Source organism: Oncorhynchus keta, unplaced genomic scaffold (assembly GCF_023373465.1).
Source record: "Oncorhynchus keta strain PuntledgeMale-10-30-2019 unplaced genomic scaffold, Oket_V2 Un_contig_448_pilon_pilon, whole genome shotgun sequence".
In the NCBI taxonomy this organism is placed as follows: Eukaryota; Metazoa; Chordata; class Actinopteri; order Salmoniformes; family Salmonidae; genus Oncorhynchus; species Oncorhynchus keta.
In genome coordinates, this window is record NW_026287799.1 from 267,501 (window position 1) to 285,304 (window position 17,804).

The following is a 17,804-nucleotide window of genomic DNA, read 5'->3' on the forward strand; positions in this document are numbered from 1 at the left end:
ACCTGGGAAGATAAAGGGGGTGTAATTACCTGGGAAGATAAAGGGGGGTAATTACCTGGGAAGATAAAGGGGGGTAATTACCCGGGAAGATAAAGGGGGGTAATTACCCGGGAAGATAAAGGGGGGTAATTACCTGGGAAGATAAAGGGGGGTAATTACCTGGGAAGGTAAAGGGGGGTAATTACCTGGGAAGGTAAAGGGGGTAATTACCTGGGAAGACAAAGGGGGGTAAATACCTGGGAAGATAAAGGGGGAGTAATTACCTGGGAGGATAAAGGGGGGTAAATACCTGGGAAGATAAAGGGGGAGTAATTACCTGGGAAGATAAAGGGGGTAGGGTAAATACCTGGGAAGATAAGGGGGGGGTAATTACCTGGGAAGATAAAGGGGGGGTAATTACCTGGGAAGATAAAGGGGGGTAATTACCTGGGAAGATAAAGGGGGTAGGGTAAATACCTGGGAAGATAAGGGGGGGGGTAATTACCTGGGAAGATAAAGGGGGTAATTACCTGGGAAGATAAAGGGGGGTAATTACCTGGGAAGATAAAGGGGGGTAATTACCTGGGAAGATAAAGGGGGGTAATTACCTGGGAAGATAAAGGGGGGTAATTACCTGGGAAGATAAAGGGGGGTAATTACCTGGGAAGACAAAGGGGGGTAATTACCTGGGAAGATAAAGGGGGGTAATTACCTGGGAAGATAAAGGGGGGTAATTACCTGGGAAGATAAAGGGGGGTAATTACCTGGGAAGACAAAGGGGGTAATTACCTGGGAAGATAAAGGGGGGTAATTACCTGGGAAGACAAAGGGGGTTAATTACCTGGGAAGATAAAGGGGGTAATTACCTGGGAAGATAAAGGGGGTAATTACCTGGGAAGACAAAGGGGGGTAATTACCTGGGAAGATAAAGGGGGTAATTACCTGGAAGATAAAGGGGGGTAATTACCTGGGAAGATAAAGGGGGGGTAATTACCTGGGGAAGATAACCTGGGGGGGATAATTACCTGGGAAGACAAAGGGGGTAATTACCTGGGAAGATAAAGGGGGGGTAATTACCTGGGAAGACAAAGGGGGGTAATTACCTGGGAAGACAAAGGGGGGTCGACCCTCCAGTCCACCACAGGCTATAGATGTATGATCCCTACCAGTCAGCAACACACACATTCACACAGTCAACCTGAGTTGACCAACGCATCAGGAGGGTAGCCAGAGAACGGTCCCCGATACCCTATATAGTGGACTACTGGCCCCCTATTCACTACCAGTCAGCAACACACACATTCACACAGTCAACCTGAGTTGACCAACGCATCAGGAGGGTAGCCAGAGAACGGTCCCCGATACCCTATATAGTGGACTACTGGCCCCCTATTCACTACCAGTCAGCAACACACACATTCACACAGTCAACCTGAGTTGACCACGCATCAGGAGGGTAGGGGGACCATTTACGGTTGGGCAATACACCACTTAAAGAAGGAAGGTGTTTGGGGGGTTGTTGGAATGGCAGTCCCAGATGCCATCCTATTCACTACTAGTAGTAGTCCACTATATAGGGGGCCAGTAGTCCACTATATAGGGGGCCAGTAGTCCACTATATAGGGAATAGGGGGCCAGTAGTCCACTATATAGGGTATCGGGGGCCAGTAGTCCACTATATAGGGAATAGGGGGCCAGTAGTCCACTATATAGGGAATAGGGGGCCAGTAGTCCACTATATAGGGGGCCAGTAGTCCACTATATAGGGAATAGGGGGCCAGTCGTCCACTATATAGGGGGCCAGTAGTCCACTATATAGGGGGCCAGTAGTCCACTATATAGGGTATCGGGGGGCCATTTTGAGACGAAGCCAGAGAACGGTCCCAGTTTTAACTCCCCAACACAATAATTAGATTATTGACATGATACTCGGATGAGAGAGAATGACTTGAGGGGTTGCTATGTGATCGGTGTGTTGCTATGTGATCGGTGTGTTGCTATGTGATCGGTGTGTTGCTATGTGACTTGGAGTGTTGCTATGTGATCGGTGTGTTTTATAATGACTGTTGTACATTAAAAGTATTAAATCATGGCTTATCATTCCAGTGTGTGTGTGTGTGTGTGTGTGTGTGTGTGTGTGTGTGTGTGTGTGTGTGTGTGTGTGTGTGTGTGTGTGTGTGTGTGTGTGTGTGTGTGTGTGTGTGTGTGTGTGTGATTGGAGCAATATGAATCTAGTGGGTTAATGGACAGACTGAATACGTACTAGATAGGGAAAAGCACCCTATTAAGGAACTATGTAGTGCACTAGATAGGGAATAAGGAACTAGGGCCCATAGTGCACTAGATAGGGAATAAGGAACTAGGGCCCATAGTGCACTAGATAGGGAATAAGGAACTAGGGCCCATAGTGCACTAGATAGGGAATAAGGAACTAGGGCCCATAGTGCACTAGATAGGGAATAAGGAACTAGGGCCCATAGTGCACTAGATAGGGAATAAGGAACTAGGGCCCATAGTGCACTAGATAGGGAATAAGGAACTAGGGCCCATAGTGAACTAGATAGGGAATAAGGAACTAGGGCCCATAGTGCACTAGATAGGGAATAAGGAACTAGGGCCCATAGTGCACTAGATAGGGAATAAGGAACTAGGGCCCATAGTGCACTAGATAGGGTATAAGGAACTAGGGCCCATAGTGCACTAGATAGGGAATAAGGAACTAGGGCCCATAGTGCACTAGATAGGGAATAAGGAACTAGGGCCCATAGTGCACTAGATAGGGAATAAGGAACTAGGGCCCATAGTGCACTAGATAGGGAATAAGGAACTAGGGCCCATAGTGCACTAGATAGGGAATAAGGAACTAGGGCCCATAGTGCACTAGATAGGGAATAAGGAACTAGGGCCCATAGTGCACTAGATAGGGAATAAGGAACTAGGGCCCATAGTGCACTAGGTAGGGAATAAGGAACTAGGGCCCATAGTGCACTAGGTAGGGAATAAGGAACTAGGGCCCATAGTGCACTAGATAGGGAATAAGGAACTAGGGCCCATAGTGCACTAGATAGGCAATAAGGAACTAGGGCCCATAGTGAACTAGATAGGGAATAAGGAACTAGGGCCCATAGTGCACTAGATAGGGAATAAGGAACTAGGGCCCATAGTGCACTAGATAGGGAATAAGGAACTAAGGCCCATAGTGCACTAGATAGGGAATAAGGAACTAGGGCCCATAGTGCACTAGATAGGGAATAAGGAACTAGGGCCCATAGTGCACTAGATAGGCAATAAGGAACTAGGGCCCATAGTGCACTAGATAGGGAATAAGGAACTAGGGCCCATAGTGCACTAGATAGGCAATAAGGAACTAGGGCCCATAGTGCACTAGATAGGGAATAAGGAACTAGGGCCCATAGTGCACTAGATAGGGAATAAGGAACTAGGGCCCATAGTGCACTGGAGATAGAATAAGGAACTAGGGCCCATAGTGCACTAGATAGGGAATAAGGAACTAGGGCCCATAGTGCACTAGATAGGGAATAAGGAACTAGGGCCCATAGTGCACTAGATAGGGAATAAGGAACTAGGGCCCATAGTGCACTAGATAGGGAATAAGGAACTAGGGCCCATAGTGCACTAGATAGGGAATAAGGAACTAGGGCCCATAGTGCACTAGATAGGGAATAAGGAACTAGGGCCCATAGTGAACTAGATAGGGAATAAGGAACTAGGGCCCATAGTGAACTAGATAGGGAATAAGGAACTAGGGCCCATAGTGCACTAGATAGGGAATAAGGAACTAGGGCCCATAGTGCACTAGATAGGGAATAAGGAACTAGGGCCCATAGTGCACTAGGTAGGGAATAAGGAACTAGGGCCCATAGTGCACTAAACGGCCCAAACGGCTCCCTGGTCCCTACTCTGTATATATAGTGCACTACTCTTAGACCCCTGTCTAGTCTGGGGACGTCCCAAACGGCTCCCTGGTCTCTACTCTGTATATATAGTGCACTACTCTTAGACCCCTGTCTAGTCTGGGGACGTCCCAAACGGTTCCCTGGTCTCTACTCTGTATATATAGTGCACTACTCTTAGACCAAGGCCCATAGGAAACACTATATAATTATAGGTTGAAGTCGCAGGTTGATGACATCACCAGTCAAGGCCCATAGGGAGGAACACTATATAATTATAGGTTGAACACTAATACCTGAAGCAGTAACAAAGAGAGAGTCTGTGATGACAGTTCACATCTTGTTTTATTTAAGTAGGGCCCAGGTTGATGACATCACCAGTCAAGGCCCATAGGAGCTGTTCAATCTGAAATGACACCCTCTATAGGGCCGTACGTTGGACCAGGAGAGCACCATGAAAGGGGGCGTTATTTAGGTTGCAGGTTGATGACATCACCAGTCTATATAAAAAGGCAGGATATTAAAGGATCACCCTCTATAGGGCCTACGTTGGACCAGGAGAGCACCATGAAAGGGGACCCCGTTATTTAGGTCGCAGGTTGATGACATCACCAGTCTATATATAAAGGCAGGATATTAAGGATCACCCTCTATAGGGCCGTACGTTGGACCAGGAGAGCACCATGAAAGGGGTCCCGTTATTTAGGTAGACCCCGCAGGTTGATGACATCACCAGTCTATATATAAAGGCAGGATATTAAAGGATCACCCTCTATAGACCCCGTACGTTGGACCAGGAGAGCACCATGAAAGGGGATGTTATTTAGGTCGCAGGTTGATGACATCACCAGTCTATATATAAAGGCAGGATATGAAAGGATCACCCTCTATAGGGCCGTACGTTGGACCAGGAGAGCACCATGAAAGGGGACGTTATTTAGGTCGCAGGTTGATGACATCACCAGTCTATATATAAAGGCAGGATATTAAAGGATCACCCTCTATAGGGCCGTACGTTGGACCAGGAGAGCACCATGAAAGGGGACGTTATTTAGGTCGCAGGTTGATGACATCACCAGTCTATATATAAAGGCAGGATATTAAAGGATCACCCTCTATAGGGCCGTACGTTGGACCAGGAGAGCACCATGAAAGGGGCGTTATTTAGGTCGCAGGTTGATGACATCACCAGTCTATATATAAAGGCAGGATATTAAAGGATCACCCTCTATAGGGCCGTACGTTGGACCAGGAGAGCACCATGAAAGGGGATGTTATTTAGGTCGCAGGTTGATGACATCACCAGTCTATATAAAAAGGCAGGAATATGAAAGGATCACCCTCTATAGGGCCGTACGTTGGACCAGGAGAGCACCATGAAAGGGGACGTTATTTAAGACACTATTTCTGTCTGTATAAAATCGGAACCAGTGATTTGCCAGTTACAACAGGAAATGAGAGGCAGTATTAACGTGATTGGTCAGTTTCAACATGAAATGAGAGGCAGTATTAATGTGATTGGCTAGTTATAACATGAAATGAGACAGTATTAATGTGATTGGCTAGTTATAACATGAAATGAGACAGTATTAATGTGATTGGCTAGTTATAACATGAAATGAGACAGTATTAATGTGATTGGCCGGTTATAACAGGAAATGAGGCAGTATTAATGTGATTGGCCGGTTATAACAGGAAATGAGAAAGTATTAATGTGATTGGCCGGTTATAACAGGAAATGAGACAGTATTAATGTGATTGGCCGGTTATAACAGGAAATGAGGCCGTATTAATGTGATTGGCCGGTTATAACAGGAAATGAGACAGTATTAATGTGATTGGCCGGTTATAACAGGAAATGAGGCCGTATTAATGTGATTGGCCGGTTATAACAGGAAATGAGACAGTATTAATGTGATTGGCCGGTTATAACAGGAAATGAGGCCGTATTAATGTGATTGGCCGGTTATAACAGGAAATGAGGCCGTATTAATGTGATTGGCCGGTTATAACATGAAATGAGACAGTATTAATGTGATTGGCCGGTTATAACATGAAATGAGACAGTACTAATGTGATTGGTCAGTTATAACAGGAAATAAAACCGGCAGCATCAAAACGTATTGATTATCAATGATTGTCCTCGTAGAGGAAGAATAATGGTAGATAAGGAGGAGGGGGGGATGGATTCTGAGGGGTGTGAGTCAGACGTTGGTCTTCTTGGTCGGGGGTTCAGGGTTGATTCTGAGGGGTGTGAGTCAGACGTTGGTCTTCTTGGTCGGGGGTTCAGGGTTGATTCTGAGGGGTGTGAGTCAGACGTTGGTCTTCTTGGTCGGGGGTTCAGGGTTGATTCTGAGGGGTGTGAGTCAGACGTTGGTCTTCTTGGTCGGGGGTTCAAGGTTGATGCTGAGGGGTGTGAGTCAGACTTTGGTCTTCTTGGTCGGGGGTTCAGGGTTGATTCTGAGGGGTGTGAGTCAGACGTTGGTCTTCTTGGTCGGGGGTTCAGGGTTGATGCTGAGGGGTGTGAGTCAGACGTTGGTCTTCTTGGTCGGGGGTTCAGGGTTGATTCTGAGGGGTGTGAGTCAGACGTTGGTCTTCTTGGTCGGGGGTTCAGGGTTGATGCTGAGGGGTCTGAGTCAGACGTTGGTCTTCTTGGTCGGGGGTTCAGGGTTGATGCTGAGGGGTGTGAGTCAGACGTTGGTCTTCTTGGTCGGGGGTTCAGGGTCGATGCTGAGGGGTGTGTGTGTGTCAGAGTCAGACTTTGGTCTTCTTGGTCGGGGGTTCAGGGTCGATGCTGATACGAGGGACTCCGGCCGTGGGTGTGTAGGGAATACGAGATGTCGTCACCGTCTTACCGATGGTTTCGATCTGCAGGAAACACACACAGAGGAGATGCAGTCTGGTTATTGTAGTGAGAACATAGTTTTACTGGGTGTGTGTACAGAGTGAACCTCGTCCCCCCCAGGCCTGACATGCTGGGGGGGTATGGAGTGGAACTTAGGGGGGGGATTTACTGAGTAACATGCTAATCAATTAAAAATACTAAGCGAATCACACGACTATCAGACTGTTGTATAATGTAGGACTTTGGAAAAATGAGACACAGAGAGACAGAGAGAGAGAGACAGACACAGACAGTGTGTGTGTGTGTGTGTGTGTGTGTGGGTGAGTGAGTGAGTGAGTGAGTGAGTGAGTGAGTGAGTGAGTGAGTGAGTGTGTGTGTGTGTGTGTGTGTGTGTGTGTGTGTGAGTGTGTCTCTGTGTGTGTGTGTGTGTGTGTGTGTGTGTACCTGGAAGCCAATGTTCTGCAGACGGGGGTGGAGCTGGTCCAACAGGCGACGGCCGTCAAACAGAAACGCTGGTTTCAACATGTGGTCATAGATCATCTCATAGTCCAGCTCCTACACACACACACACACACACACACACACACACACACACACACACACACACACACACACACACACACACACACACACACACACACACACACACACACACACACACACACACACACAGTTGATGTTAGGTGTTTATAGGATTGGATTAGTGTGTGTGTGTCTCTCACCTTAAACATGTCCCACTCGGTGCAGACGACCAGAGCGTGAGCCCCCTGACAGGCCTGGTAGGGATCCACTGACACTGTGACCAGCTCAGACACTACAATACACAGATACACCGTCACTCAGACACTACAATACACAGATACACCATCACATAGACACTACAATACACAGATACATAGACACTACAATACACAGATACACCATCACATAGACACTACAATACACAGATACACCATCACATAGACACTACAATACACAGATACATAGACACTACAATACACAGATACACCATCACATAGACACTACAATACACAGATACACTGTCACATAGACACTGTGACCAGCTCAGACAGACAGACAGACAGACAGACAGACAGACAGACAGACAGACAGACAGGCAGACAGACAGACAGGCAGACAGGCAGACAGACAGGCCCCCCCTCCCTCCTCTACCTCTGTGAGGGTCTTCAGAGATGTGTGGTTGAGAGAGGTCCAGAATGATTTGTTCCTTCAGGACTTTGGGGTCGTAGATGTGGAGCTTGGCTCCCTCGTCCATCAGGTACTTAGATATATAGATACTAGAAGACTCCCTGAAAGACACACACACACACACACACACACACACACACACACACACACACACACACACACACACACACACACACACACACACACACACACACACACACACACACACACACACACACACACACACACACACACACACACGTCAGTCATTTAGCAGGCTTACAGGAGCAGTTTAGGTTAAGTGCCTTGCTCAAGGACATAGATCGATTTTTCTCTCCCACCTTGTCGACTGGAAGATTTGAACCAGCAACCTTTCAGTACTGGCCCAACAATCTTAAATCGCTAAGCTACCTGGCATCCCATAATATGAATGATTAACTCTGGTGGGGTGGGGGGGGTTAATGTGTGTTCTATGAGTATATCAGGTCAAGGTTCCAAGACATGCACTTTACCCTTACACACTGATTAACCTGACAAACACACACACACACACACACACACACACACACACACACACACACACACACACACACACACACACACACACACACACACACACACACACACACACACACACACACACACACACACACACATTAACCACACACACACACACACACACTGATTAACCTGACACACACACACACACACACACACACACACACACACACACACACACACATATTAACCTGTTACTCCTACCCCCTACTTTTTCGAACATTCTGTTAAAAATCGCGCAACATTTCAGCGCCCTGCTACTCATGCCAGGAATATAGTATATGCATATGATTAGTATGTGTGGATAGAAAACACTCAGACGTTTATAAAACTGGTTAAATCACGGCTGTGACTATAACAGAACGTGCGTTTCATCGAAAAGTGCAGGAAAATCTGATCACTGAAAATGGGAAAATATATCCATGCTCCACTTCAACCCATTGTTAAACGTGAAGCACATTAAATGGGGCCGAGGTTGCAATACCTACAGCTTCCCACGATGTCAACAGTCTTGTCATAATAAATAAGTCTTATCATTTGCCTATGATTTGTTACTTGGTCAAACAGACACAGGGCAGCGCAGTTCTTCCGGTCTCCGACCGGATATTTTGTTGAGATTTACCCTGACATTATTTCCAGACGTACAGCTATAGAATATACATCGCCTCGTGATCAATTTGATCGCTTATTAACGTTTACTAATACCTAAAGTTGCATTACAAAAGTATTTCGAAGTGTTTTGTGAAAGTTCATCGTCAACTTTTTTAATTTAAAAAAATGACGTTACGTTATAAAACACAGTTTTTTTCGTTGATCACACAGTCTTCATAGATCGATATCTAGGCTATATGGACCGATGTAATCGAAAGAAAAGACCCAATAGTGATGTTTATGGGACATCTAGAGTGCCAACAAAGAAGATGGTCAAAGGTAATGAATGTTTTATATTTTATTTGTGCGTTTTGTGTAGCGCCGACTATGCTAATTATTTTGTTTACGTCCCTGCGGGTCTATTGGGGTGTTACATGCTATCAGATAATAGCTTCTCATGCTTTCGCCGAAAAGCATTTTAAAAATCTGACTTGTTGCCTGGATTCACAACGAGTGTAGCTTTAATTCAATACCCTGCATGTGTATTTTAATGAACGTTTGAGTTTTAACTAGTACTATTAGCATTTAGCGTAGCGCATTTGCATTTCCAGATGTCTAGATGGGACGCCTGCGTGTCAGGTAGGAGCAAGAGGTTAACCTGATACACACGAGATGGAGACCGAGGAGAGAGAGACGGGACAGAGAGAGAGGAGACCGAGGAGAGAGAGAGGGGACAGAGAGAGAGGAGACCGAGGGGACAGAGAGAGGAGACCGAGGAGAGAGAGAGGAGACCGAGGAGAGAGAGAGACAGGTACTACACAAAATAGAGACAGAGAGAGACAAATTTGACCCCAATAACTACCGTGGGTCAACAGCAACCTTGGGAAAATCCTCTGCATTATTATTAGACTCGTACATTTCCTCAACAATGTACTGAGCAAATGTCAAATTGGCTTTTTACCAAATTACCGTACGACAGACCACGTATTCACCCTGCACACCCTAATTGACAACCAAACAAACCAAAACAAAGGCAAAGTCTTCTCATGCTTTGTTGATTTAAAAAAAGCTTTGGACTCAATTTGGCATGAGGGTCTGCTATACAAACTGATGGAAAGTGGTGTTGGGGGTAAAACATATGACATTATAAAATCCATGTACACAAACAACAATTGTGCATTTAAAATTGTCAAAGAACACACACATTTCTTCCCAAGAGACCGTGGGGTGAGACAGGGATGCAGCTTAAGCCCCACCCTCTTCAACATTTATATCAACGAATTGGCGAGGGCACTAGAACAGTCTGCAGCACCCGGCCTCAACCTGCTAGAATCTGAAGTCAAATATCTACTGTTTGCTGATGATCCGGTGCTTCTGTCACCAACCAAGGAGGGCCTTCAGCAGCACCTAGATCTTATGCACAGATTCTGTCAGACCTGGGCCCTGACAGTAAATCTCAGTAAGACCAAAATAATGGTGTTCCAAAAAAGGTCCAGTCACCAGGACCACAAATACAAATTCCATCTCGACACCGTTGTCCTAGAACACACAAAAAACTATACAGACCTCGGCCAAAACATCAGCGCCACAGGTAACTTCCACAAAGCTGTGAACGATCTGAGAGACAAGGTAAGAAGAACCTTCTATGCCATCAAAAGGAAGATCAAATTCAACATACCAATTAGGATCTGGCTAAAAATACTTGAATCAGTCATAGAGCCCATTGCTCTTTATGGTTGTGAGGTCTCGGGTCCGCTCACCAACCAAGAATTCACAAAATGGGACAAACACCAAACTGAGACTCTGCATGAAGAATTCTGCAAAAATATCCTCCGTGTACAACGTAGAACACCAAATAATGCATTAGGCCGATACCCACTAATTATCAAAATCCAGAAAAGAGCTGTTAAATTCTATAACCACCTAAAAGGAAGCGATGCCCAAACCTTCCATAACAAAGCCATCACCTACAGAGAGATGAACCTGGAGAAGAATCCCCTAAGCAAGCTGGTCCTGGGGCTCTGTTCACAAACACACCCTACAGAGTCCCAGGACAGCAGCACAATTAGACCCAACCACATCATGAGAAATAGCCTTGCTATTGAGAAAGGCCGCCGTAGGCAGACATGGCTCTCAAGAGAAGACAGGCTATGTGCTCACTGCCCACAAAATGAGGTGGAAACTAAGCTGCACTTCCTAACCTCCTGACCAATGTATGACCATATTAGAGACACATATTTACTTCAGATTACACAGATTCACAAAGAATTATAAAACAAATCCCATCTTGATAAACTCCCATATCTACTGGGTGACATCACAGCAGCAAGATTTGTGACCTGTTGCCACGAGAAACCAGTGAAGAACAAACACCATTGTAAATACAACCCATATTTATGCTTATTTATTTTCACATTGTTACAACACTGTATATAGACATAATATGACATTTAAAATGTCTTTATTCTTTTGGAACTTCTGTGAGTGTAATGTTTACTGTTCATTTTAATTGTTTATTTCACTTTTGTTTATCATCTACTCATCTAAGTTTCCCATGAAATAAAGACCCTTGAATTGAGAGAGAGTAAAGGAATTGAGAGGGAACGAGGAGAGGAGAGAGGGAACAAGGAGAGGAGAGAGTAAAGGAATTGATGTTTCAACAAGAGAAGAAAGAGGAGAGAGGGAACGAGGAGAGGAGAGGGAACGAGGAGGAGAGGAGAGAGGGAACGAGGAGAGGAGAGGGAACGAGGAGGAGAGGAGAGAGGGAACGAGGTGGAGAGGAGAGGGGGAACGAGGAGGAGAGGAGAGAGGGAACGAGGAGGAGAGGAGAGAGGGAACGAGGAGGAGAGGAGAGAGGGAACGAGGAGGAAGAGAGGGAACGAGGAGAGGAGAGGAGAGGGGGAACGAGGAGGAGAGGAGAGAGGGAACGAAGAGGAAGAGAGGGAACGAGGAGGAAGAGAGGGAATGAGGAGGAGGAGAGGAGAGAGGGAACGAGGAGGAAGAGAGGGAACGAGGAGAGGAGAGGGGGAACGAGGAGGAGAGGAGAGAGGGAACGAAGAGGAAGAGAGGGAACGAGGAGGAAGAGAGGGAACGAGGAGGAGGAGAGGAGAGAGGGAACGAGGAGGAAGAAAGGGAACGAGGAGGAGAGGAGAGGGAACGAGGAGGAAGAGAGGGAACGAGGAGGAAGAGAGGGAACGAGGAGGAGAGGAGAGAGGGAACGAGGAGGAAGAGAGGGAACGAGGAGGAGAGGAGAGAGGGAACGAGGAAGAAGAGAGGAGAGAGGGAACGAGGAGGAAGAGAGGGAACGAGGAGGAAGAGAGGGAACGAGGAGGAAGAGAGGGAACGAGGAGGAAGAGAGGGGAACGAGGAGGAAGAGAGGGAACGAAGAGGAAGAGAGGGAACGAGGAGGAGGAGAGGAGAGAGGGAACGAGGAGGAAGAAAGGGAACGAGGAGGAGAGGAGAGGGAACGAGGAGGAAGAGAGGGAACGAGGAGGAGAGGAGAGAGGGAACGAGGAGGAAGAGAGGGAACGAGGAGGAGAGGAGAGAGGGAACGAGGAGGAGAGGAGAGAGGGAACGAGGAGGAGAGGAAGAGAGGGAATGAGGAGGAAGAGGGAACAAGGAGGAGAGGAGAGAGGGAACAAGGAGGAAGAGAGGGAACGAGGAGGAAGAGAGGGGACGAGGAGGAAGAGAGGGGACGAGGAGGAGGAGAGGGAACGAGGAGGAGAGGAAGAGAGGGAATGAGGAGGAGAGAAGGAACGAGGAGGAAGAGAGGGAACGAGGAGGAAGAGAGGGAACGAGGAGTAAGTCGCTTTGGATAAGAGCGTCTGCTAAATGACTTAAATTTAAATGTAAATGAGAGGGAACGAGGAGGAGAGGAAGAGAGGGAACGAGGAGGAGAGGAGAGAAGGAACGAGGAGGAAGAGAGGGAACGAGGAGGAGAGGAAGAGAGGGAACGAGGAGGAAGAGAGGGAACGAGGAGGAGAGGAGAAGAATAGAAGATAGGAAATAGATACCTGGTATCTCCAGTGTCTTTCTTAAAGGAGAATCCCAGCAGAGCGATCTTCTTCCCTGTCACTGTGTTAAACAGACAGTCAATGATACGACACGCAAACCTCCTCCGTTGGTACTCGTTCATATCAATCACCTGGAGAGAGGGAGGAGGAGGGAGAGGGAGAGAGGGGGAGGAGGAGGGAGAGGGAGGGAGGGGAGGGAGAGGGAGAGGGGGAGAGAGGGAGAGGGAGAGGGGGGGAGGGAGAGAGGGAGAGGAGGGGGAGGAGGGAGGGAGAGGGAGGAGGAGGAGGGAGGGGGAGGGAGAGGAGGGAGGAGGAGGGAGAGGGAGGAGGTGGGAGAGGGAGGAGGGAGAGGGGGAGGGGAGGAGGGAGGGGAGAGGGGGAGGAGGAGGGAGAGGGAGGGAGGGAGGAGGAGAGGAGGGGAGGGGAGGAGGAGGAGAGGGAGGAGGGGAGGGGAGGAGGAGGGAGAGGGAGGGGAGGGGAGGGAGGAGGGAGGGAGGAGGAGGGGAGGGGGAGGAGGAGGGAGAGGGGAGGAGGGAGGAGGGAGAGAGGAGGAGGGAGAGGGAGGAGGAGGAGAGAGGGGGAGAGAGGGAGGAGGGAAAGAGAGGAGAGGAGGAGGGGAGGGAGGGGGAGAGGTTGGGAGAGAGAGAGGGAGGAGGAGGGAGGGGAGGTTGGGAGGGAGAGAGGGAGGAGGAGGGAGAGGGAGGGAGGGAGAGGGAGGGAGGGGAGGGGAGGGAGGGAGGAGGAGGGAGGAGGAGGGAGGGGAGAGGAGGAGGAGAGAGGGAGGAGGAGGAGAGGGAGGGAGGGGAGAGGGAGAGAGGAGGAGGAGGGAGAGAGGGAGAGAGGGAGGAGGAGGAGGGAGGAGGGAGAGGGAGGAGGGGAGGAGGAGAGGGAGGAGGAGGGAGGAGGAGGAGGAGGGAGAGAGGGGGAGGAGGTGAAAGCATAATAATAAATATAGCTGTGAGCAGCAATGAACGGGGTTCACAGGATGACAGAAAGGACACAAGACGAGTTGGAGAACAAAGCACTATCATGTTGTAACTATCTTTACACATGCAAATAATGAGTTTACTTTTTATGGCTGCCGGGGCAGTATTGAGTAGCTTGGATGAAAGGTGCCCATATCAAACGGCCTGCTCCTCAGTCATAGTTGCTAATATTTGCATATATTATTATAGTATTGGATAGAAAACACTCTGAAGTTTCTAAAACTGTTTGAATTATGTCTGTGAGTATAACAGAACTCATAAAGCAGGCAAAATTCCACTTCAATTTTTTTTTTCTGGAGGTGGCAGATTTTCAACCAAGGTCTCATTGAAATTACAGCGAGATATGGATGAGTTTTCACTTCCTACACTTTCCACTAGATGTCAGCAGTCAATAGAACTGTGTCTGATGACTCTAATGTGAAGGGGGGGGGGTCGATTGACACAGGAAATAGTCACCACTGCCACGAGTGGACCATGCTTTCACCATGTGTGTCCACAGGGGAAGGACCTGCGTTCCACCGGTCATCTGAAGTCATTCTAATTCTCCGGTTGGAACGTTATTGAAGATACATGTAAACAACATTCTAAAGATCGATTCAGTACATCGCTTGACATGTTTCTACTGACTGTTACGGAACTTTTGGACATTTCGTCACGTTATAGTGGACGCGCTTTGTGACTTTGGAATTGTTTACCGAACGCGCTAACCAAAGTAGTTAATTGGACATAAATAACGGACATTTTCGAACAAATCAAGCATTTATTGTGGACCTGAGATTCCTAGGACTGCATTCTGATGTAGCTCACCAAAGGTAAGGAAACATTTATCATGTATTTTCTGGTTTCTGTTGACTCCAACATGGAGGCTACTTTGGCTACTGTTCTGAGCGCCGTCTCAGATTATTGCATAGGTTGCTTTTTCCCGTAAACTTAAAAAAAAAAAAAATCTGACACAGCGGTTGCATTAAGGAGAGGTATATCTATAATTCCATGAGTACAACTTGTATTATCATCTACATTTATGATGAGTACTTCTGTTGAAACGATGTGGCTATGCAAAAATCACTGGATGTTTTTGGAACGAGTGAATCTAACGCGCCAATGTAAACTCATATTGTTTGGATATAAATATGAACTTTATCGAACAAAACAAGTCCTATGAGTGTCATCTGATGAAGATCATCAAAGGTTAGTGATTAATTATATCTTTATATCTGGTTTTTGTGAATGCTATATTTTGCTAGAAAATGGCTGTGCTTATTGTGGTTTGGTGGAGACCTTTAACATAATCGTTTGTAGTGCTTTCGCTGAAAAGCCTATTTGAAAGCGGACACTTTGGTGGGATTAACAACGAGAATAGCTTTAAAATGATATCAAACACATGTATGTTTTAGGAATTCTAATTAAGAGATTTCTGTGGTTTGAATTTGGCGCCCTCTATTTTCACTGGTAGTTGTCATATCCCGATATCGGGATTGCAGCCGTAACAGGTGAACAGTATCAAATGAAGTGTGGTTCGTCTTTGGGATGTCGAGCGATGACAAGTTTACAGTTGACTGGCCACTGTGGAGTGGATTTACTGTGGTTTAAAAATGGACACGTAAAATTAGATTTTTTGATTCGTCAATAACTCGGCATTCCTCTTGACCCTTAGCTATTCTCTATGTTAAGACGTGTACCATGGTTACCACATTCCACGTGTTCGTATGGTACCATGGTTACCACATTCCACGTGTTCGTATGGTACCATGGTTACCACATTCCACGTGTTCGTATGGTACCATGGTTACCACATTCCACGTGTTCGTATGGTACCATGGTTACCACATTCCACATGTGTTCGTATGGTACCATGGTTACCACATTCCACATGTGTTCGTATGGTACCATGGTTACCACATTCCACATGTATTGATATGGTTCCATGGTTTCCACATTCCACGTGTTCGTATGTTACCATGGTTACCACATTCCACATGTGTTCGTATGGTTCATAAGAAGAAGATTTGAAGTATTCTTACCATATTAGTGTTAATATTCTATATATATATACATAATATATATATAATATATATAATATATATCTACCTGGTACAGTGTGTCCATCTTTGAATGCTATCATCAATGCTATTTTCTCAAACTCTTCAAAGACCATATTTGGAGAGAATCTCGAAGTCCATTTACATCGACCCGCTTTAACATGTATTCATGTATCTTCATTGTTTTGTACCGGTGACCCTCCTGCACCCTGACGAGGTACCGGTCACCCTCCTGCACCCTGACGTATGGTACCGGTGACCCTCTCCTGCACCCTGACTAGGTACCGGCGACCCTCTCCTGCACAATGACTAGGTACCGGTCACCCTCCTGCACCCTGACTAGGTACCGGTCACCCTCTCCTGCACCCTGACTAGGTACCGGTCACCCTCTCCTGCACCCTGACTAGGTACCGGTCACCCTCTCCTGCACCCTGACTAGGTACCGGTCACCCTCTCCTGCACCCTGACTAGGTACCGGTCACCCTCTCCTGCACCCTGACTAGGTACCGGTCACCCTCTCCTGCACCCTGACTAGGTACCGGTCACCCTCTCCTGCACCCTGACTAGGTACCGGTCACCCTCTCCTGCACCCTGACTAGGTACCGGTGACCCTCCTGCACCCTGACTAGGTACCGGTCACCCTCTCCTGCACCCTGACTAGGTACCGGTCACCCTCCTGCACCCTGACTAGGTACCGGTCACCCTCTCCTGTACCCTGACTAGGTACCGGTGACCCTCCTGCACCCTGACTAGGTACCGGTCACCCTCCTGCACCCTGACTAGGTACCGGTCACCCTCTCCTGTACCCTGACTAGGTACCGGTGACCCTCCTGCACCCTGACTAGGTACCGGTCACCCTCCTGCACCCTGACTAGGTACCGGTCACCCTCTCCTGCACCCTGACTAGGTACCGGTCACCCTCCTGCACCCTGACTAGGTACCGGTCACCCCTCCTGCACCCTGACTCGGTACTGGTGACCCTCCTGCACCCTGACTAGGTACCGGTCACCCTCTCCTGCACCCTGACTCGGTACTGGCGACCCTCCTGCACCCTGACTAGGTACCGGTCACCCTCTCCTGCACCCTGACTAGGTACCGGTCACCCCTCCTGCACCCTGACTAGGTATGGGTGACCCTCCTGCACCCTGACTAGGTACTGGTCACCCTCCTGCACCCTGACTAGGTACTGGTCACCCTCCTGCACCCTGACTAGGTACCGGTCACCCCTCCTGCACCCTGACTCGGTACTGGCGACCCTCTCCTGCACCCTGACTAGGTACTCGTGACCCTCTCCTGCACCCTGACCCGGTACTGGTGACCCTCCTGCACCCTGACTAGGTACCGGTCACCCTCCTGCACCCTGACTCGGTACTGGCGACCCTCCTGCACCCTGACTAGGTACCGGTCACCCTCTCCTGCACCCTGACTAGGTACCGGTGACCCTCTCCTGCACCCTGACTAGGTACTCGTGACCCTCTCCTGCACCCTGACTCGGTACTGGTGACCCTCCTGCACCCTGACTAGGTACCGGTCACCCCTCCTGCACCCTGACTCGGTACCGGTGACCCTCCTGCACCCTGACTAGGTACCGGTCACCCCTCCTACACCCTGACTCGGTACCGGTCACCCCTCCTGCACCCTGACTCGGTACTGACGACCCTCTCCTGCACCCTGACTAGGTCCCGGTCACC

At 48.1% G+C, this 17,804-nt stretch overlaps 1 protein-coding gene and 2 long non-coding RNA genes across 15 annotated transcripts in view; 1 reads left to right on the forward strand and 2 right to left on the reverse strand.

Annotated features, from left to right (window-relative positions):
* Positions 1-1,182, reverse strand: part of LOC127924721 (uncharacterized) — a 1,560-nt gene extending 378 nt beyond the window's left edge. For 4 of the 12 annotated variants that reach the window (XR_008118707.1, XR_008118702.1, XR_008118706.1 and 1 more), the window contains exons 1-2: positions 1,057-1,182; positions 510-743 (exon numbers count right to left, since the gene is read on the reverse strand). This is a non-coding gene — a long non-coding RNA (uncharacterized LOC127924721). Of the gene's footprint in view, positions 1-29; positions 160-400; positions 427-509; positions 744-946; positions 965-1,056 lie in introns of those variants that run through there. The other 8 variants (XR_008118697.1, XR_008118698.1, XR_008118703.1 and 5 more) reach the window with 6 other exon arrangements.
* Positions 1,183-4,109: 2,927 nt separating this feature from the next.
* On the forward strand, positions 4,110-4,986 carry LOC127924724 (uncharacterized). Its single transcript, XR_008118709.1, has 3 exons — positions 4,110-4,121; positions 4,258-4,368; positions 4,721-4,986. It is a non-coding gene; the product is annotated as an uncharacterized LOC127924724 (long non-coding RNA).
* Positions 4,987-6,185: 1,199 nt separating this feature from the next.
* The window catches only part of ugdh (UDP-glucose 6-dehydrogenase), a 51,481-nt gene continuing 39,862 nt past the window's right edge, over positions 6,186-17,804 (reverse strand). For both annotated transcript variants that reach the window (XM_052509416.1, XM_052509415.1), the window contains exons 8-12: positions 13,089-13,219; positions 7,912-8,048; positions 7,461-7,552; positions 7,183-7,293; positions 6,186-6,761 (exon numbers count right to left, since the gene is read on the reverse strand). In XM_052509416.1, the coding sequence (XP_052365376.1) occupies positions 6,648-6,761; positions 7,183-7,293; positions 7,461-7,552; positions 7,912-8,048; positions 13,089-13,219 (585 nt within the window). In that variant the 3' untranslated portion in view covers positions 6,186-6,647. The remainder of the gene's footprint in view (positions 6,762-7,182; positions 7,294-7,460; positions 7,553-7,911; positions 8,049-13,088; positions 13,220-17,804) is intronic.